General features: G+C 44.8%; 1 protein-coding gene across 1 annotated transcript in view; it reads left to right on the top strand.

Moving 5' to 3' along the window:
* The window catches only part of LOC124009950 (twisted gastrulation protein homolog 1-A-like), a 71,476-nt gene that overhangs the window by 23,692 nt on the left and 27,327 nt on the right, over positions 1–20,457 (top strand). The window contains exon 2 of the mRNA XM_046322210.1: positions 8,307–8,544. Coding sequence (XP_046178166.1) covers positions 8,404–8,544 — 141 coding nt within the window. The 5' untranslated portion in view covers positions 8,307–8,403. The remainder of the gene's footprint in view (positions 1–8,306; positions 8,545–20,457) is intronic.

Genomic DNA, 20,457 nt, shown 5'->3' with positions numbered 1-20,457 from the left:
TCTATAGACCCCCCTGTCTGGTATATGTCTATAGACCTGTTTGTCTGTCTGGTATATGTCTATAGACCCCCCTGTCTGGTATATGTCTATAGACCCCCTGTCTGTCTGGTATATGTCTATAGACCTGTTTGTTTGTCTGGTATATGTCTATAGACCTGTCTGTCTGGTATATTACATTTACATTTACATTTAAGTCATTTAGCAGACGCTCTTATCCAGAGCGACTTACGTATATGTCTATAGACCTGTCTGTCTGGTATATGTCTATAGACCCCCTGTCTGTCTGGTATATGTCTATAGACCTGTCTGTCTGTCTGTCTGTCTGGTATATGTCTATAGACCCCCTGTCTGTCTGTCTGGTATATGTCTATAGACCTTTCTGTCTGTCTGGTATATGTCTATAGACCTGTCTGTCTGTCTGGTATATGTCTATAGACCTGTCTGTCTGGTATATGTCTATAGACCCCCCCCTGTCTGGTATATGTCTATAGACCCATCTGTCTGTCTGGTATATGTCTATAGACCCATCTGTCTGTCTGGTATATGTCTATAGACCCATCTGTCTGTCTGGTATATGTCTATAGACCTGTCTGTCTGTCTGGTATATGTCTATAGACCTGTCTGTCTGTCTGGTATATTTCTATAGACCTGTCTGTCTGTCTGGTATATGTCTATAGACCTGGCTGTCTGGTATATGTCTATAGACCTGTCTGTCTGGTATATGTCTATAGCCCCGTCTGTCTGGTATATGTCTATAGACCTGTCTTTCTGGTATATGTCTATAGACCTGTCTGTCTGTCTGGTATATGTCTATAGACCTGTCTGTCTGTCTGGTATATGTCTATAGACCCGTCTGTCTGTCTGGTATATGTCTATAGACCTGTCTGTCTGTCTGGTATATGTCTATAGACCTGTCTGTCTGTCTGGTATATGTCTATAGACCTGTCTGTCTGTCTGGTATATGTCTATAGACCTGTCTGTCTGTCTGGTATATGTCTATAGACCTGTCTGTCTGTCTGGTATATGTCTATAGACCTGTCTGTCTGTCTGGTATATGTCTATAGACCTGTCTGTCTGTCTGGTATATGTCTATAGACCTGTCTGTCTGTCTGGTATATGTCTATAGACCTGTCTGTCTGTCTGGTATATGTCTATAGACCTGTCTGTCTGGTATATGTCTATAGACCCCCTGTCTGTCTGGTATATGTCTACAGACCCCCTTGTCTGTCTGGTATATGTCTATAGACCCCCCTGTCTGTCTGGTATATGTCTATAGACCCCCTTGTCTGTCTGGTATATGTCTATAGACCCCCCTGTCTGTCTGGTATATGTCTATAGACCCCCCTGTCTGTCTGGTATATGTCTATAGACCCGTCTGTCTGTCTGTCTGGTATATGTCTATAGACCTGTCTGTCTGTCTGTCTGGTATATGTCTATAGACCCGTCTGTCTGTCTGTCTGGTATATGTCTATAGACCTGTCTGTCTGTCTGTCTGGTATATGTCTATAGACACCCCCTGTCTGTCTGGTATATGTCTATAGACCTGTCTGTCTGGTATATGTCTATAGACCTGTCTGTCTGTCTGGTATATGTCTATAGACCTGTCTGTCTGTCTGGTATATGTCTATAGACCTGTCTGTCTGTCTGGTATATGTCTATAGACCTGTCTGTCTGTCTGGTATATGTCTATAGACCCCCCTGTCTCTCTGGTATATGTCTATAGACCCCCTGTCTGTCTGGTATATGTCTATAGACCTGTCTGTCTGTCTGGTATATGTCTATAGACCTGTCTGTCTGTCTGGTATATGTCTGTAGACCCCCCTGTCTGTCTGGTATATGTCTATAGACCCCCCTGTCTGTCGGGTATATGTCTATAGACCTGTCTGTCTGGTATATGTCTATAGACCCCCCTGTCTGTCTGGTATATGTCTATAGACCCCCCTGTCTGTCTGGTATATGTCTATAGACCTGTCTGTCTGTCTGGTATATGTCTATAGACCTGTCTGTCTGGTATATGTCTATAGACACCCCTGTCTGTCTGGTATATGTCTATAGACCCCCCTGTCTGTCTGGTATATGTCTATAGACCTGTCTGTCTGTCTGGTATATGTCTATAGACCTGTCTGTCTGGTATATGTCTATAGACACCCCTGTCTGTCTGGTATATGTCTATAGACCTGTCTGTCTGGTATATGTCTATAGACCCCCCCTGTCTGTCTGGTATATGTCTATAGACCCCCCTGTCTGTCTGGTATATGTCTATAGACCTGTCTGTCTGGTATATGTCTATAGACACCCCCTGTCTGTCTGGTATATGTCTATAGACCCCCCTGTCTGTCTGGTATATGTCTATAGACCTGTCTGTCTGTCTGGTATATGTCTATAGACCTGTCTGTCTGGTATATGTCTATAGACACCCCTGTCTGTCTGGTATATGTCTATAGACACCCCTGTCTGTCTGGTATATGTCTATAGACCTGTCTGTCTGGTATATGTCTATAGACCCCCCCTGTCTGTCTGGTATATGTCTATAGACCCCCCTGTCTGTCTGGTATATGTCTATAGACCCCCCTGTCTGTCTGGTATATGTCTATAGACCCGTCTGTCTGGTATATGTCTATAGACCCGTCTGTCTGGTATATGTCTATAGACCCGTCTGTCTGGTATATGTCTATAGACCCGTCTGTCTGGTATATGTCTATAGACCCCCTGTCTGTCTGGTATATGTCTATAGACCCCCTGTCTGTCTGGTATATGTCTATAGACCCCCTGTCTGTCTGGTATATGTCTATAGACCTGTCTGTCTGGTATATGTCTATAGACCCCCCTGTCTGGTATATGTCTATAGACCCCCCTGTCTGGTATATGTCTATAGACCCCCCTGTCTGTCTGGTATATGTCTATAGACCCCCCTGTCTGTCTGGTATATGTCTATAGACCCGTCTGTCTGTCTGGTATATGTCTATAGAACAGTCTGTCTGGTATATGTCTATAGACCTGTCTGTCTGTCTGGTATATGTCTATAGACCCCCCTGTCTGTCTGGTATATGTCTATAGACATGTCTGGTATATGTCTATAGACCCCCCTGTCTGTCTGGTATATGTCTATAGACCCCCCTGTCTGTCTGGTATATGTCTATAGACCCCCCTGTCTGTCTGGTATATGTCTATAGACCCCCCTGTCTGTCTGGTATATGTCTATAGACCCCCCTGTCTGTCTGGTATATGTCTATAGACCCCCCTGTCTGTCTGGTATATGTCTATAGACCCCCCTGTCTGTCTGGTATATGTCTATAGACCTGTCTGTCTGGTATATGTCTATAGACCTGTCTGTCTGTCTGGTATATGTCTATAGACCTGTCTGTCTGTCTGGTATATGTCTATAGACCTGTCTGTCTGTCTGGTATATGTCTATAGACCTGTCTGTCTGTCTGGTATATGTCTATAGACCTGTCTGTCTGGTATATGTCTATAGACCCCCCTGTCTGTCTGGTATATGTCTATAGACCCCCCTGTCTGTCTGGTATATGTCTATAGACCTGTCTGTCTGTCTGGTATATGTCTATAGACCTGTCTGTCTGGTATATGTCTATAGACCTGTCTGTCTGTCTGGTATATGTCTATAGACCCCCCTGTCTGGTATATGTCTATAGACCTGTTTGTCTGTCTGGTATATGTCTATAGACCTGTCTGTCTGGTAAATGTCTATAGACCCCCTGTCTGTCTGGTATATGTCTATAGACCTGTTTGTTTGTCTGGTATATGTCTATAGACCTGTCTGTCTGGTATATGTCTATAGACCCCCTGTCTGTCTGGTATATGTCTATAGACCTGTCTGTCTGTCTGTCTGGTATATGTCTATAGACCCCCTGTCTGTCTGTCTGGTATATGTCTATAGACCTTTCTGTCTGTCTGGTATATGTCTATAGACCTGTCTGTCTGTCTGGTATATGTCTATAGACCTGTCTGTCTGGTATATGTCTATAGACCCCCCCCCCCCTGTCTGGTATATGTCTATAGACCCATCTGTCTGTCTGGTATATGTCTATAGACCCATCTGTCTGTCTGGTATATGTCTATAGACCCATCTGTCTGTCTGGTATATGTCTATAGACCTGTCTGTCTGTCTGGTATATTTCTATAGACCTGTCTGTCTGTCTGGTATATGTCTATAGACCTGGCTGTCTGGTATATGTCTATAGACCTGTCTGTCTGGTATATGTCTATAGCCCCGTCTGTCTGGTATATGTCTATAGACCTGTCTGTCTGGTATATGTCTATAGACCTGTGTGTCTGGTATATGTCTATAGACCTGTCTGTCTGTCTGGTATATGTCTATAGACCTGTCTGTCTGTCTGGTATATGTCTATAGACCCCCCTGTCTGGTATATGTCTATAGACACCCCCTGTCTGGTATATGTCTATAGACCTGTTTGTCTGTCTGGTATATGTCTATAGACCTGTCTGTCTGGTATATGTCTATAGACCCCCTGTCTGTCTGGTATATGTCTATAGACCTGTTTGTTTGTCTGGTATATGTCTATAGACCTGTCTGTCTGGTATATTACATTTACATTTACATTTAAGTCATTTAGCAGACGCTCTTATCCAGAGCGACTTACGTATATGTCTATAGACCTGTCTGTCTGGTATATGTCTATAGACCCCCTGTCTGTCTGGTATATGTCTATAGACCTGTCTGTCTGTCTGTCTGGTATATGTCTATAGACCCCCTGTCTGTCTGTCTGGTATATGTCTATAGACCTTTCTGTCTGTCTGGTATATGTCTATAGACCTGTCTGTCTGTCTGGTATATGTCTATAGACCTGTCTGTCTGGTATATGTCTATAGACCCCCCCCCCCCCTGTCTGGTATATGTCTATAGATCCATCTGTCTGTCTGGTATATGTCTATAGACCCATCTGTCTGTCTGGTATATGTCTATAGACCCATCTGTCTGTCTGGTATATGTCTATAGACCTGTCTGTCTGTCTGGTATATTTCTATAGACCTGTCTGTCTGTCTGGTATATGTCTATAGACCTGGCTGTCTGGTATATGTCTATAGACCTGTCTGTCTGGTATATGTCTATAGCCCCGTCTGTCTGGTATATGTCTATAGACCTGTCTGTCTGGTATATGTCTATAGACCTGTCTGTCTGGTATATGTCTATAGACCTGTCTGTCTGGTATATGTCTATAGACCTGTCTGTCTGTCTGGTATATGTCTATAGACCTGTCTGTCTGTCTGGTATATGTCTATAGACCCCCCTGTCTGGTATATGTCTATAGACCCCCCTGTCTGTCTGGTATATGTCTATAGACCTGTCTGTCTGTCTGGTATATGTCTATAGACCTGTCTGTCTGTCTGGTATATGTCTATAGACCCGTCTGTCTGTCTGGTATATGTCTATAGACCCGTCTGTCTGTCTGGTATATGTCTATAGACCCGTCTGTCTGGTATATGTCTATAGACCCGTCTGTCTGTCTGGTATATGTCTATAGACCCGTCTGTCTGTCTGGTATATGTCTATAGACCCGTCTGTCTGTCTGGTATATGTCTATAGACCTGTCTGTCTGTCTGGTATATGTCTATAGACCTGTCTGTCTGTCTGGTATATTACTATAGACCTGTCTGTCTGTCTGGTATATGTCTATAGACCCGTCTGTCTGTCTGGTATATGTCTATAGACCCGTCTGTCTGTCTGGTATATGTCTATAGACCCGTCTGTCTGTCTGGTATATGTCTATAGACCCGTCTGTCTGTCTGGTATATGTCTATAGACCCGTCTGTCTGTCTGGTATATGTCTATAGACCTGTCTGTATGTCTGGTATATGTCTATAGACCTGTCTGTCTGTCTGGTATATGTCTATAGACCCGTCTGTCTGGTATATGTCTATAGACCTGTCTGTCTGGTATATGTCTATAGACCTGTCTGTCTGGTATATGTCTATAGACCCGTCTGTCTGTCTGGTATATGTCTATAGACCTGTCTGTATGTCTGGTATATGTCTATAGACCTGTCTGTCTGTCTGGTATATGTCTATAGACCCCCCTGTCTGGTATATGTCTATAGACCTGTCTGTCTGGTATATGTCTATAGACCCCCCTGTCTGTCTGGTATATGTCTATAGACCTGTCTGTCTGGTATATGTCTATAGACCCCCCTGTCTGTCTGGTATATGTCTATAGACCCCCCTGTCTGTCTGGTATATGTCTATAGACCTGTCTGTCTGTCTGGTATATGTCTATAGACCTGTCTGTCTGTCTGGTATATGTCTATAGACCTGTCTGTCTGTCTGGTATATGTCTATAGACCCCCCTGTCTGTATGTCTGGTATATGTCTATAGACCCCCCTGTCTGTATGTCTGGTATATGTCTATAGACCTGTCTGTCTGTCTGTCTGGTATATGTCTATAGACCTGTCTGTCTGTCTGTCTGGTATATGTCTATAGACCCTCCTGTCTGTCTGGTATATGTCTATAGACCTGTCTTTCTGTCTGGTATATGTCTATAGACCTGTCTGTCTGTCTGGTATATGTCTATAGACCCGTCTGTCTGTCTGGTATATGTCTATAGACCTGTCTGTCTGTCTGGTATATGTCTATAGACCCCCTGTCTGTCTGTCTGGTATATGTCTATAGACCCCCTGTCTGTCTGTCTGGTATATGTCTAAAGACCTGTCTGTCTGTCTGGTATATGTCTATAGACCTGTCTGTCTGTCTGGTATATGTCTATAGACCCCCCCCTGTCTGGTATATGTCTATAGACATGTCTGGTATATGTCTATAGACCTGTCTGTCTGTCTGGTATATGTCTATAGACCCCCCTGTCTGTCTGGTATATGTCTATAGACCCGTCTGTCTGTCTGGTATATGTCTATAGACCCGTCTGTCTGTCTGGTATATGTCTATAGACCCATCTGTCTGTCTGGTATATGTCTATAGACCCGTCTGTCTGTCTGGTATATGTCTATAGACCCGTCTGTCTGTCTGGTATATGTCTATAGACCTGTCTGTATGTCTGGTATATGTCTATAGACCTGTCTGTCTGTCTGGTATATGTCTATAGACCCGTCTGTCTGGTATATGTCTATAGACCTGTCTGTCTGGTATATGTCTATAGACCTGTCTGTCTGGTATATGTCTATAGACCCGTCTGTCTGTCTGGTATATGTCTATAGACCTGTCTGTATGTCTGGTATATGTCTATAGACCTGTCTGTCTGTCTGGTATATGTCTATAGACCCCCCTGTCTGGTATATGTCTATAGACCTGTCTGTCTGGTATATGTCTATAGACCCCCCTGTCTGTCTGGTATATGTCTATAGACCCCCCTGTCTGTCTGGTATATGTCTATAGACCTGTCTGTCTGTCTGGTATATGTCTATAGACCTGTCTGTATGTCTGGTATATGTCTATAGACCTGTCTGTCTGTCTGGTATATGTCTATAGACCTGTCTGTCTGTCTGGTATATGTCTATAGACCCGTCTGTCTGTATGTCTGGTATATGTCTATAGACCCCCCTGTCTGTATGTCTGGTATATGTCTATAGACCTGTCTGTCTGTCTGTCTGGTATATGTCTATAGACCTGTCTGTCTGTCTGTCTGGTATATGTCTATAGACCTGTCTGTCTGTCTGTCTGGTATATGTCTATAGACCCTCCTGTCTGTCTGGTATATGTCTATAGACCTGTCTTACTGTCTGGTATATGTCTATAGACCTGTCTGTCTGTCTGGTATATGTCTATAGACCCGTCTGTCTGTCTGGTATATGTCTATAGACCTGTCTGTCTGGTATATGTCTATAGACCCCCTGTCTGTCTGTCTGGTATATGTCTATAGACCTGTCTGTCTGTCTGGTATATGTCTAAAGACCTGTCTGTCTGTCTGGTATATGTCTATAGACCTGTCTGTCTGTCTGGTATATGTCTATAGACCTGTCTGTCTGTCTGGTATATGTCTATAGACCCCCCCCTGTCTGGTATATGTCTATAGACATGTCTGGTATATGTCTATAGACCTGTCTGTCTGTCTGGTATATGTCTATAGACCCCCCTGTCTGTCTGGTATATGTCTATAGACCTGTCTGTCTGGTATATGTCTATAGACCTGTCTGTCTGTTATATGTCTATAGACCTGTCTGTCTGTCTGGTATATGACTATAGACCTGTCTGTCTGTCTGGTATATGACTATAGACCTGTCTGTATGTCTGGTATCTGTCTATAGACCTGCTTGTGTTTATTGATTTAAACCCATTCCACCTCCCAGCACTGACACCATTTTTTCTTACGTTGACCCAGGTGGACAGACAGTGTGTTGCTGTGTGTGTGTGTGTGTGCGTGTGGAGACAACCGGACCACCAGGTGTGTGTGTCCAGCCTACTAGCTGACTGTCAGGATGAGGCCTGGTCAGCTGTATGTTCTGGTTCCAGCCTCAGCTGCCCTCCTCCTCTTCCTCATGGTCCTATCAGAACCGTCTCAGACCAGCGCCTGCAACAAGGCCCTCTGCGCCTCGGATGTCAGCAAGTGTCTCATACAGGTGAAGTGTGTCCGTGTGTGTGTGTGTGTGTGTGTGTGTGTGTGTGTGTGTGTGTGTGTGTGTGTGTGTGTGTGTGTGTGTGTGTGTGTGTGTGTGTGTGTGTGTGTGTGTGTGTGTGTGTGTGCAGGGGCGGACTGGGACAAAAACTCTGCCCTGGCATTTTAGCCACACCAACCAACATCCCAAGCTGTCTTTAAGATGTCTGCATGTCTTTAAGATGTCTGCATGTCTTTAAGATGTCTGCATGTCTTTAAGATGTCTGCATGTCTTTAAGATGTAGACATCATGAAGATTTTTGTCCCCTCTACACTAGTGATAAGTACTACTACATATTTAGTATTCCCCTCTACCCTAGTGTTAAGTACTGCTACATATTTAGTATTCCCCTCTACCCTAGTGATAAGTACTACTACATATTTAGTATTCCCCTCTACCCTAGTGTTAAGTACTGCTACATATTTAGTATTCCCCTCTACACTAGTGATAAGTACTACTACATATTAAGTATTCCCCTCTACCCTAGTGTTAAGTAATAATACATATTTTGTATTCCCCTCTACCCTAGTGATAAGTACTACTACATATTTAGTATTCCCCTCTACCCTAGTGTTAAGTACTGCTACATATTTAGTATTCCCCTCTACACTAGTGATAAGTACTACTACATATTAAGTATTCCCCTCTACCCTAGTGTTAAGTACTGCTACATATTTAGTATTCCCCTCTACACTAGTGTTAAGTACTGCTACATATTTAGTATTCCCCTCTACCCTAGTGTTAAGTACTGCTACATATTTAGTATTCCCCTCTACACTAGTGGTAAGTACTACTACATATTAATTATTCCCCTCTACCCTAGTGATAAGTACTGCTACATATTTAGTATTCCCCTCTACACTAGTGTTAAGTACTGCTACATATTTAGTATTCCCCTCTACCCTAGTGTTAAGTACTGCTACATATTTAGTATTCCCCTCTACACTAGTGGTAAGTACTACTACATATTAATTATTCCCCTCTACCCTAGTGATAAGTACTGCTACATATTTAGTATTCCCTTCTACACTAGTGGTAAGTACTACTACATATTAATTATTCCCCTCTACCCTAGTGATAAGTAATACTACATATTAATTATTCCCCTCTACCCTAGTGGTAAGTACTACTACATATTAATTATTCCCCTCTACCCTAGTGGTAAGTACTACTACATATTAATTATTCCCCTCTACCCTAGTGATAAGTAATACTACATATTAATTATTCCCCTCTACCCTAGTGGTAAGTACTACTACATATTAATTATTCCCCTCTACCCTAGTGATAAGTAATACTACATATTAATTATTCCCCTCTACCCTAGTGTTAAGTACTACTACATATATAGTATTCCCCTCTACCCTAGTGTTAAGTACTACTACATATGAAGTATTAAGTTAATTACTCCCTCTTACACTGCATTCAGAAAGTATTCAGACCCCTTGACTTTATCCACATTTTGTTACGTTACAGCCTTATTCTAAAATGAATTAAATATGTTTTTCTCATTAATCTACACACAATACCCCCTTAATGACAAAGTGAAACCTTTGATATGAGGCTCGAAATTGATCTTGTTTCTATTGATCAACCTTGAGATGTTTCTATAACTTTTATTTATTTATTTTATTTCACCAGGCAAGTCAGTTAAGAACAAATTCTTATTTACAATGACGACATACTCTGGCCAAACCCTAACCGGGACGATACTGGGCCAATTGTGTGCCGCCCTATGTAGCTCCCAATCACGGCCGGTTGTGATACGGCCTGGAATCGAACCAGGATCTGTCCAGGGTCGCCTACCCTTGTGTTAGATCCTCTAAGTCAGGGTTATCCAACCACTGTCCAGGGTCGCCTACCCTTGTTTTAGATTCTCTAAGTCAGGGTTATCCAACCACTGTCCAGGGTCGCCTACCCTTGTTTTAGATTCTCTAAGTCAGGGTTATCCAACCACTGTCCAGGGTCGCCTACCCTTGTTTTAGATTCTCTAAGTCAGGGTTATCCAACCACTGTCCAGGGTCGCCTACCCTTGTTTTAGATCCTCTAAGTCAGGGTTATCCAACCACTGTCCAGGGTCGCCTACCCTTGTTTTAGATTCTCTAAGTCAGGGTTATCCAACCACTGTCCAGGGTCGCCTACCCTTGTTTTAGATTCTCTAAGTCAGGGTTATCCAACCACTGTCCAGGGTCGCCTACCCTTGTTTTAGATTCTCTAAGTCAGAGTTATCCAACCACTGTCCAGGGTCGCCTACCCTTGTTTTAGATCCTCTAAGTCATGGTTATCCAACCACTGTCCAGGGTCGCCTACCCTTGTTTTAGATCCTCTAAGTCAGGGTTATCCAACCACTGTCCAGGGTCGCCTACCCTGTTGCCCTAGAGACATTAGTCAGGGTCACCTACCCTGTTGCCCTAGAGACATTAGCCAGGGTCACCTACCCTGTTGCCCTAGAGACATTAGCCAGGGTCACCTACCCTGTTGCCCTAGAGACATTAGCCAGGGTCACCTACCCTGTTGCCCTAGAGACATTAGCCAGGGTCACCTACCCTGTTGCCCTAGAGACATTAGCCAGGGTCACCTACCCTGTTGCCCTAGAGACATTAGCCAGGGTCACCTACCCTGTTGCCCTAGAGACATTAGCCAGGGTCACCTACCCTGTTGCCCTAGAGACATTAGCCAGGGTCACCTACCCTGTTGCCCTAGAGACATTAGCCAGGGTCACCTACCCTGTTGCCCTAGAGACATTAGTCAGGGTCACCTACCCTGTTGCCCTAGAGACATTAGCCAGGGTCACCTACCCTGTTGCCCTAGAGACATTAACCAGGGTCACCTACCCTGTTGCCCTAGAGACATTAGTCAGGGCTCGTGAACTGAATATTTAATGTGAATTTCCATAAATCAAGTGACAAAAAGAGTTGAATTGTTCAGCGACGTGTGCTTTAAACGCGGCTGTGGTGATGAAAGGTACATAATGACAATGGTGACCCGTCATACAGATCATTTGTTTTGAGCCCCACCTGTTTATGAAAAACACATTTTGTGTCATATTAGTTTGCAAACAATGTAAAAAAACAACAATTTATAAATGTTTTTAATAAAGACGCATACAAACACGGTCTCTTTCTTGAGCAAGGCAGCTCAGGTGTTTCAAGCTCAGTGCTGATCACGTCAACATCACACATTCAAAATCTTAGCTAGCGCGCTAGACGAGCAGTCATCGTCATGAATCACGTCAATCTTTTGGCAAATCCTTTTCAACCCTTCGTCGTGTGAAGATAAATTATCGATAAAACATATCAGTGCTCATTGGACATAAACATTACGCAACGAGTCAAAAATCGCAAAAAAAATTCAGCAATGAGTGGTTTGGAAGGAATGAATCGCTAAGTACAAGTATCGCGAAACAATCACTATTTTGCTTCCCCAGACGGCTATTCAGTGGAGAGGGTGTGTGAATCAAGTCTGGGTTTAAGGATTTAAAACATCTGTCTGAAAGGATCTCTTTTACCGAGCTTAAAAGGATAAATGTTCACACGCAACACCATGGGCCTGAAAAGGTTGAATTCATTGGCCCAGCATGACTTCTGCTGCTTTCAAAAACAGCTGGAAACTTGGAAATCTCAGACGTGTGTGTGTGTGTGTGTGTGTGTGTGTGTGTGTGTGTGTGTGTGTGTGTGTGTGTGTGTGTGTGTGTGTGTGTGTGTGTGTGTGTGTGTGTGTGTGTGTGTGTGTGTGTGTGTGTGTGTGTGTGTGTGTGTGTGTGTGTGTGTGTGTGTGTGTGTGTGTGTGCATTCAACCATGTTTTTCTGGTTGTCTTGAAAGCACCATAAATCCAGAGAATGGCTGACAGTAACAGTCTGTTTAGCTGGGTTTTTACATTTTATTGTACCTTTATTTAACTAGTCAGTTAAGAACAAATTATTATTTTCAATGACGGCCTGGGAACAGTGGGGTTAACTGCCTCGTTCAGGGGCAGAACGACAAATTTGTACCTTGTCAGCTCGGGGGATTCAATCTTGCAACCTTTTTACAGTTTAAGAAGAGACTCAGCAACTGTTCTCTTCATTTTGCCTCCTCAATGGCTTCACATGGTTACGGGATGTACAAGCATTCGTTTTCCCACTGATTTCAGTGATTTCCATTGTGAGAGGCAACACCTTCATTATACAAGGTCTTTCTGTAGCCTGTCTAGCTAGTAATAGTACTAGAAGAAATAGTGTTTTAGTCATGACACATTGAGACTTACTGTATTTTATCAGAGAACAGGGCTTTACACATTGAGACTTACTGTATTTTATCAGAGAACAGGGCTTTACACATTGAGACTTTCTGTATTTTATCAGAGAACAGTGCTTTACACATTGAGACTTACTGTATTTTATCAGAGAACAGGGCTTTAGTATTGACACATTGAGACTTACTGTATTTTATTAGAGAACAGGGCTTTACACATTGAGACTTACTGTATTTTATCAGAGAACAGTGCTTTACACATTGATACTTACTGTATTTTATCAGAGAACAGGGCTTTAGTCATGACACATTGAGACTTACTGTATCTTATCAGAGAACAGGGCTTTAGTCATGACACATTGAGACTTACTGTATCTTATCAGAGAACAGGGCTTTAGTCATGACACATTGAGACTTACTGTATTTCATCAGAGAACAGGGCTTTAGTCATTACACATTGAGACTTACTGTATTTCATCAGAGAACAGGGCTTCAGTCATTACACATTGAGACTTACTGTATTTTATCAGAGAACAGGGCTTTAGTCATTACACATTGAGACTTACTGTATTTCATCAGAGAACAGGGCTTTAGTCATTACACATTGAGACTTACTGTATTTCATCAGAGAACAGGGCTTCAGTCATTACACATTGAGACTTACTGTATTTTATCAGAGAACAGGGCTTTACACATTGAGACTTACTGTATTTTATCAGAGAACAGTGCTTTACACATTGAGACTTACTGTATTTTACATTTTTTTTAACATTTAAGTCATTTAGCAGACGCTCTTATCCAGAGCGACTTACAAATTGGTGCATTCACCTTATGACATCCAGTGGAACAGCCACTTTACAATAGTGCATCTACATATTTTAAGGGGGGGGGGTGAGAAGGATTACTTTATCCTATCCTAGGTATTCCTTAAAGAGGTGGGGTTTCAGGTGTCTCCGGAAGGTGGTGATTGATTCCGCTGTCCTGGCGTTGTGAGGGAGTTTGTTCCACCATTGGGGAGCCAGAGCAGCGAACAGTTTTGACTGGGCTGAGCGGGAACTGTACTTCCTCAGTGGTAGGGAGGCGAGCAGGCCAGAGGTGGATGAACGCAGTGCCCTTATTTGGGTGTAGGGCCTGATCAGAGCCTGGAGGTACTGAGGTGCCGTTCCCCTCACAGCTCCGTAGGCAAGCACCATGGTCTTGTAGCGGATGCGAGCTTCAACTGGAAGCCAGTGGAGAGAGTGGAGGAGCGGGGTGACGTGAGAGAACTTGGGAAGGTTGAACACCAGACGGGCTGCGGCGTTCTGGATGAGTTGTAGGGGTTTAATGGCACAGGCAGGGAGCCCAGCCAACAGCGAGTTGCAGTAATCCAGACAGGAGATGACAAGTGCCTGGATTAGGACCTGTGCCGCTTCCTGTGTGAGGCAGGGTCGTACTCTGCGGATGTTGTAGAGCATGAACCTACAGGAACGGGCCACCGCCTTGATGTTAGTTGAGAACGAGAACAGGGCTTCAGTCATTACACATTGAGACTTACTGTATTTTATCAGAGAACAGGGCTTTACACATTGAGACTTACTGTATTTTATCAGAGAACAGGGCTTTAGTCATGACACATTGAGACTTACTGTATCTTATCAGAGAACAGGGCTTTACACATTGAGACTTACTGTATCTTATCAGAGAACAGGGCTTTACACATTGAGACTTACTGTATTTTATCAGAGAACAGGGCTTTACACATTGAGACTTACTGTATTTTATCAGAGAACAGGGCTTTAGTCATGACACATTGAGACTTACTGTATCTTATCAGAGAACAGGGCTTCAGTCATTACACATTGAGACTTACTGTATTTTATCAGAGAACAGGGCTTTACACATTGAGACTTACTGTATTTTATCAGACATAATCCATTTTCCTCCCTGTTGGATCCATGTGTTTTTACTGAACATTTTAGAGAGCAGCAGTGTGTAGGCGGAGGTGGAGAGAGCAGCAGTGTGTAGGCGGAGGTGGAGAGAGCAGCAGTGTGTAGGCGGAGGTGGAGAGAGCAGCTGTGTGTGTAGGCAGAGGTGGAGAGAGCAGCAGTGTGTGTGTGTGTAGGCAGAGGTGGAGAGAGCAGCAGTGTGTAGGCGGAGGTGGAGAGAGCAGCAGTGTGTAGGCGGAGGTGGAGAGAGCAGCTGTGTGTGTAGGCAGAGGTGGAGAGAGCAGCAGTGTGTGTGTGTGTAGGCAGAGGTGGAGAGAGCAGCACTGTGTGTAGGCAGAGGTGGAGAGAGCAGCAGAGGTGGAGAGAGCAGCAGTGTGTGTGTGTGTAGGCAGAGGTGGAGAGAGCAGCAGTGTGTGTGTAGGCAGAGGTGGAGAGAGCAGCAGTGTGTGTAGGCAGAGGTGGAGAGAGCAGCAGTGTGTAGGCGGAGGTGGAGAGAGCAGCAGTGTGTGTGTAGGCAGAGGTGGAGAGAGCAGCAGCAGTGTGTAGGCAGAGGTGGAGAGAGCAGCAGTGTGTAGGCAGAGGTGGAGAGAGCAGCACTGTGTGTGTAGGCGGAGGTGGAGAGAGCAGCAGTGTGTGTGTAGGCAGAGGTGGAGAGAGCAGCAGCAGTGTGTAGGCAGAGGTGGAGAGAGCAGCAGTGTGTAGGCAGAGGTGGAGAGAGCAGCAGTGTGTAGGCAGAGGTGGAGAGAGCAGCAGTGTGTAGGCAGAGGTGGAGAGAGCAGCAGTGTGTGTGTGTGTAGGCAGAGGTGGAGAGAGCAGCAGTGTGTAGGCAGAGGTGGAGAGAGCAGCAGTGTGTAGGCAGAGGTGGAGAGAGCAGCTGTGTGTGTAGGCAGAGGTGGAGAGAGCAGCTGTGTGTGTAGGCAGAGGTGGAGAGAGCAGCAGCAGTGTGTAGGCGGAGATGGAGAGAGCAGCAGTGTGTAGGCGGAGGTGGAGAGAGCAGCAGTGTGTGTAGGCGGAGATGGAGAGAGCAGCAGTGTGTAGGCAGAGGTGGAGAGAGCAGCTGTGTGTGTAGGCAGAGGTGGAGAGAGCAGCTGTGTGTGTAGGCAGAGGTGGAGAGAGCAGCAGCAGTGTGTAGGCAGAGGTGGAGAGAGCAGCAGCAGTGTGTAGGTGGAGGTGGAGAGAGCAGCAGTGTGTGTGTGGCGGAGGTGGAGAGAGCAGCAGTGTGTGTAGGTGGAGGTGGAGAGAGCAGCAGTGTGTGTGTGTGTAGGTGGAGGTGGAGGTGGAGAGAGCAGCAGTGTGTGTAGGTGGAGGTGGAGAGAGCAGCAGTGTGTGTGTGTAGGTGGAGGTGGAGAGAGCAGCAGTGTGTGTGTAGGCAGAGGTGGAGAGAGCAGCACTGTGTGTGTGGCGGTGGGGGGGGGGGTCAGTGTGTGTGTGTTTAACATTTTATTTCACCTTTATTTAACCAGGTAGGCTAGTTGAGAACAAGTTCTCATTTACAATTGCGACCTGGCCAAGATAAAGCAAAGCAGTTCGAGATACAACGACACAGAGTTACACATGGAGTGAAACAAACATACAGTCAATAATACAGTATAAACAAGTCTATATACAATGTGAGCAAATGAGGTGAGAAGGGAGGTAAAGGCAAAAAAGGCTATGGTGGCAAAGTAAATACAATGTAGCAAGTAAAACACTGGAATGGTAGTTTTGCAATGGAAGAATGTGCAAAGTAGAAATAAAAATAATGGGGTGCAAAGGAGCAAAATAAATAAATAAATTAAATACAGTTGGGAAAGAGGTAGTTGTTTGGGCTAAATTATAGGTGGGCTATGTACAGGTGCAGTAATCTGTGAGCTGCTCTGACAGCTGGTGCTTAAAGCTAGTGAGGGAGATAAGTGTTTCCAGTTTCAGAGATTTTTGTAGTTCGTTCCAGTCAATGGCAGCAGAGAACTGGAAGGAGAGGCGACCAAAGAAAGTATTGGTTTTGGGGGTGACTAGAGAGAGATACCGGTGGGACAGGTGGGAGATACTATGGTGACCAGCGAGCTGAGATAAGGGGGGACTTTACCTAGCAGGGTCTTGTAGATGACATGGAGCCAGTGGGTTTGGCGACAAGTATGAAGCGAGGGCCAGCCAACGAGTGCGTACAGGTCGCAATGGTGGGTAGTATATGGGTCTTTGGTGACAAAACGGATTGCACTGTGATAGACTGCATCCAATTTGTTGAGTAAGGTATTGGAGGCTATTTTATAAATGACATCGCCAAAGTCGAGGATTGGTAGGATAGCCTGTTTTACAAGGGTATGTTTGTCAGCATGAGTGAAGGATGCTTTGTTGCAAAAATAGGAAGCAAATTCTAGATTTAACTTTGGATTGGAGATGTTTGATATGGGTCTGGAAGGAGAGTTTACAGTCTAACCAGACACCTAAGTATTTGTAGTTGTCCACGTATTCTAAGTCAGAGAGTGATGTTGGACAGGCGGGTAGGTGCAGGTAGCGATCGGTTGAAGAGCATGCATTTAGTGTTACTTGTATTTAAGAGCAATTGGAGGCCACGGAAAGAGAGTTGTATGGCATTGAAGCTTGCCTGGAGGGTTGTTAACACAGTGTCCAAAGAAGGGCCAGAAGTATACAGAATGGTGTCGTCTGCGTAGAGGTGGATCAGAGACTCACCAGCAGCAAGAGCGACCTCATTGATATATACAGAGAAGAGAGTCGGTCCAAGAATTGAACCCTGTGGCACCTCCATAGAGACTGCCAGAGGTCCGGACAGCAGACCCTCCGATTTGACACACTGAACTCTATCAGAGAAGTAGTTGGTGAACCAGGCGAGGCAATCATTTGAGAAACCAAGGTTGTTGAGTCTGCCGATGAGGATGTGGTGATTGACAGAGTCGAAAGCCTTGGCCAGATCAATGAATACGGCTGTACAGTAATGTTTCTTATCGATGGCGGTTAAGATATCGTTTAGGACCTTGAGCGTGGCTGAGGTGCACCCATGACCTGCTCTGAAACCAGATTGCATAGCAGAGAAGGTATGGTGAGATTCGAAATGGTCGGTAATCTGTTTGTTGACTTGGCTTTCGAAGACCTTAGAAAGGCATGGTAGGATAGATATAAGTCTGTAGCAGATTGGGTCAAGAGTGACCGCAGCTGCTTTCCAATCTTTGGGAATCTCAGACGACACGAAAGAGAGGTTGAACAGGCTAGTAATAGGGGTGGCAACAATTTCGGCAGATAATTTTAGAAAGAAAGGGTCCAGATTGTCTAGCCCGGCTGATTTGTAGGGGTCCAGATTTTGCAGCTCTATCAGAACATCAGCTGAACGGATTTGGGAGAAGGAGAAATGGGGAAGGCTTGGGCGAGTTGCTGTTGGGGATGCAGTGCTGTTGACCGGGGTAGGAGTAGCCAGGTGGAGAGCATGGCCAGCCGTAGAAAAATGCTTATTGAAATTCTCAATGATGGTGGATTTATCAGTGGTGACAGTGTTTCCTATCTTCAGTGCAGTGGGCAGCTGGGAGGAGGTGTTCTTATTCTCCATGGACTTTACAGTGTCCCAGAACTTTTGAGTTAGTGTTGCAGGAAGCAAATTTCTGCTTGAAAAAGCTAGCCTTGGCTTTTCTAACTGCCTGTGTATAATGGTTTCTCGCTTCCCTGAACAGCTGCATATCACGGGGGGCTGTTCGATGCTAATGCAGAATGCCATAGGATGTTTTTGTGTTGGTTAAGGGCAGTCAGGTCTGGGGAGATCCAAGGGCTTTATCTGTTCCTGGTTCTAAATTTCTTGAATGGGGTATGTTTATTTAAGATGGTTAGGAACGCATTTAAAAAAAATATCCAGGCATCCTCTACTGACGGGATCAGATCAATATCCTTCCAGGATACCCCGGCCAGGTCGATTAGAAAGGCCTGCTCGCTGAAGTGTTTCAGGGAGCGTTTTACAGTGATGAGTGGAGGTCGTTTGACCGCTGATCCATTACGGATGCAGGCAATGAGGCAGTGATCGCTGAGATCTTGGTTGAAGACAGCAGAGGTGTATTTAGAGGGGAAGTTGGTTAGGATGATATCTATGAGGGTGCCCGTGTTTAAGGCTTTGGGGAGGTACCTGGTAGGTTCATTGATAATTTGTGTGAGATTGAGGGCATCAAGTTTAGATTGTAGGATGGCTGGGGTGTTAAGCATGTTCCAGTTTAGGTCGCCTAGCAGCACGAGCTCTGAAGATGGATGGGGGCAATCAGTTCACATATGGTGTCCAGAGCACAGCTGGGGGCAGAGGGTGGTCTATAGCAGGCAGCAATGGACTTGTTTTTAGAGAGGTGGATTTTTAAAAGTAGAAGTTCAAATTGTTTGGGTACAGACCTGGATAGTAGGACAGAACTCTGCAGGCTATCTTTGCAGTAGATTGCAACACCGCCCCCTTTGGCAGTTCTATCTTGTCTGAAAATGTTGTAGTTTGGAATTAAAATTTCTGAATTTTTGGTGGTCTTCCTAAGCCAGGATTCAGACACAGCTAGAACATCCGGGTTGGCAGAGTGTGCTAAAGAAGTGAATAGAACAAACTTAGGGAGGAGGCTTCTAATGTCAACATGCATGAAACCAAGGCTATTACGGTTACAGAAGTCGTCAAAAGAGAGCACCTGGGGAATAGGAGTGGAGCTAGGCACTGCAGGGCCTGGATTCACCTCTACATCGCCAGAGGAACAGAGGAGGAGTAGAATAAGGGTACGGCTAAAAGCAATAAGAATTGGTTGTCTAGAACGTCTGGAACAGAGAGTAAAAGGAGGTTTCTGGGGGCGATAAAATAGCTTCAAGGTATAATGTACAGACAAAGGTATGGTAGGATGTGAATACAGTGGAGGTAAACCTAGGTATTGAGTGATGAAGAGAGAGATATTGTCTCTAGAAACATCATTGAAACCAGGAGATGTCATTGCATGTGTGGGTGGTGGAACTAATAGGTTGGATAAGGTATAGTGAGCAGGACTAGAGGCTCTACAGTGGTGAAATAAGCCAATAAACACTAACCAGAACAGCAATGGACAAGACATATTGACATTGAGGAGAGGCATCCTTAGTTGAGTGATCAAAAGGGTCCAGTGAGTGGAGAGGTTGGTTGGTGGTCACAGCGATTTAGACAGCTAGGTCTGTTGTTAGCCACCTCTTGCGTTCCGTCAGTAGATTAGTGGGGTTCCGTGTGGTAGAGGGGATGAGTCCAAATCACACAACAACAAAAAATAAAAACAATAGATATAGTTATAGAGGCCCAAGAAGAAACATAATAATAAAAATAAATAAATTGTCCGATTGTCTATTCAGATAGCAGCCGGTAAGACAGCTAACGGTTAGCAGGCGTTCAGGTAACGTCGCAACGGAGGAGCCAGCCGGATAACTCCTTCGGGTAGATAACGTCGGCAGTCCAGTTGTGAAGGACCGGTGGGGCTCCGCGTAGGCAGTAAAACGGGTCCGGATATGTGACTGCAGCCCAGGAGTGATTGATGGAACTCAGGAGTGACTGACGGAGCTGGCTAGCTCCGGAATAATTTATGTTTGCTCCGGAATCGACGAAAGCCGATAGTCACACGGATAGCAACTAGCTAGCTGTGAGATCTGGGCATGAATGTCCAGAGAGCAGTTGAAATCCAGGGACATGGGCAGAAAAATTGGTCCAGTATGTTCCGAGCCGCGCCGCGCTGCGCCGTACAAAACTGGCGATAGATTTTCG

The sequence above is a fragment of the Oncorhynchus gorbuscha genome, linkage group LG22 (genome assembly GCF_021184085.1).
Source record: "Oncorhynchus gorbuscha isolate QuinsamMale2020 ecotype Even-year linkage group LG22, OgorEven_v1.0, whole genome shotgun sequence".
Lineage (NCBI taxonomy): Eukaryota > Metazoa > Chordata > Actinopteri > Salmoniformes > Salmonidae > Oncorhynchus > Oncorhynchus gorbuscha.
This window is presented reverse-complemented; position numbering and strand designations above follow the sequence as displayed.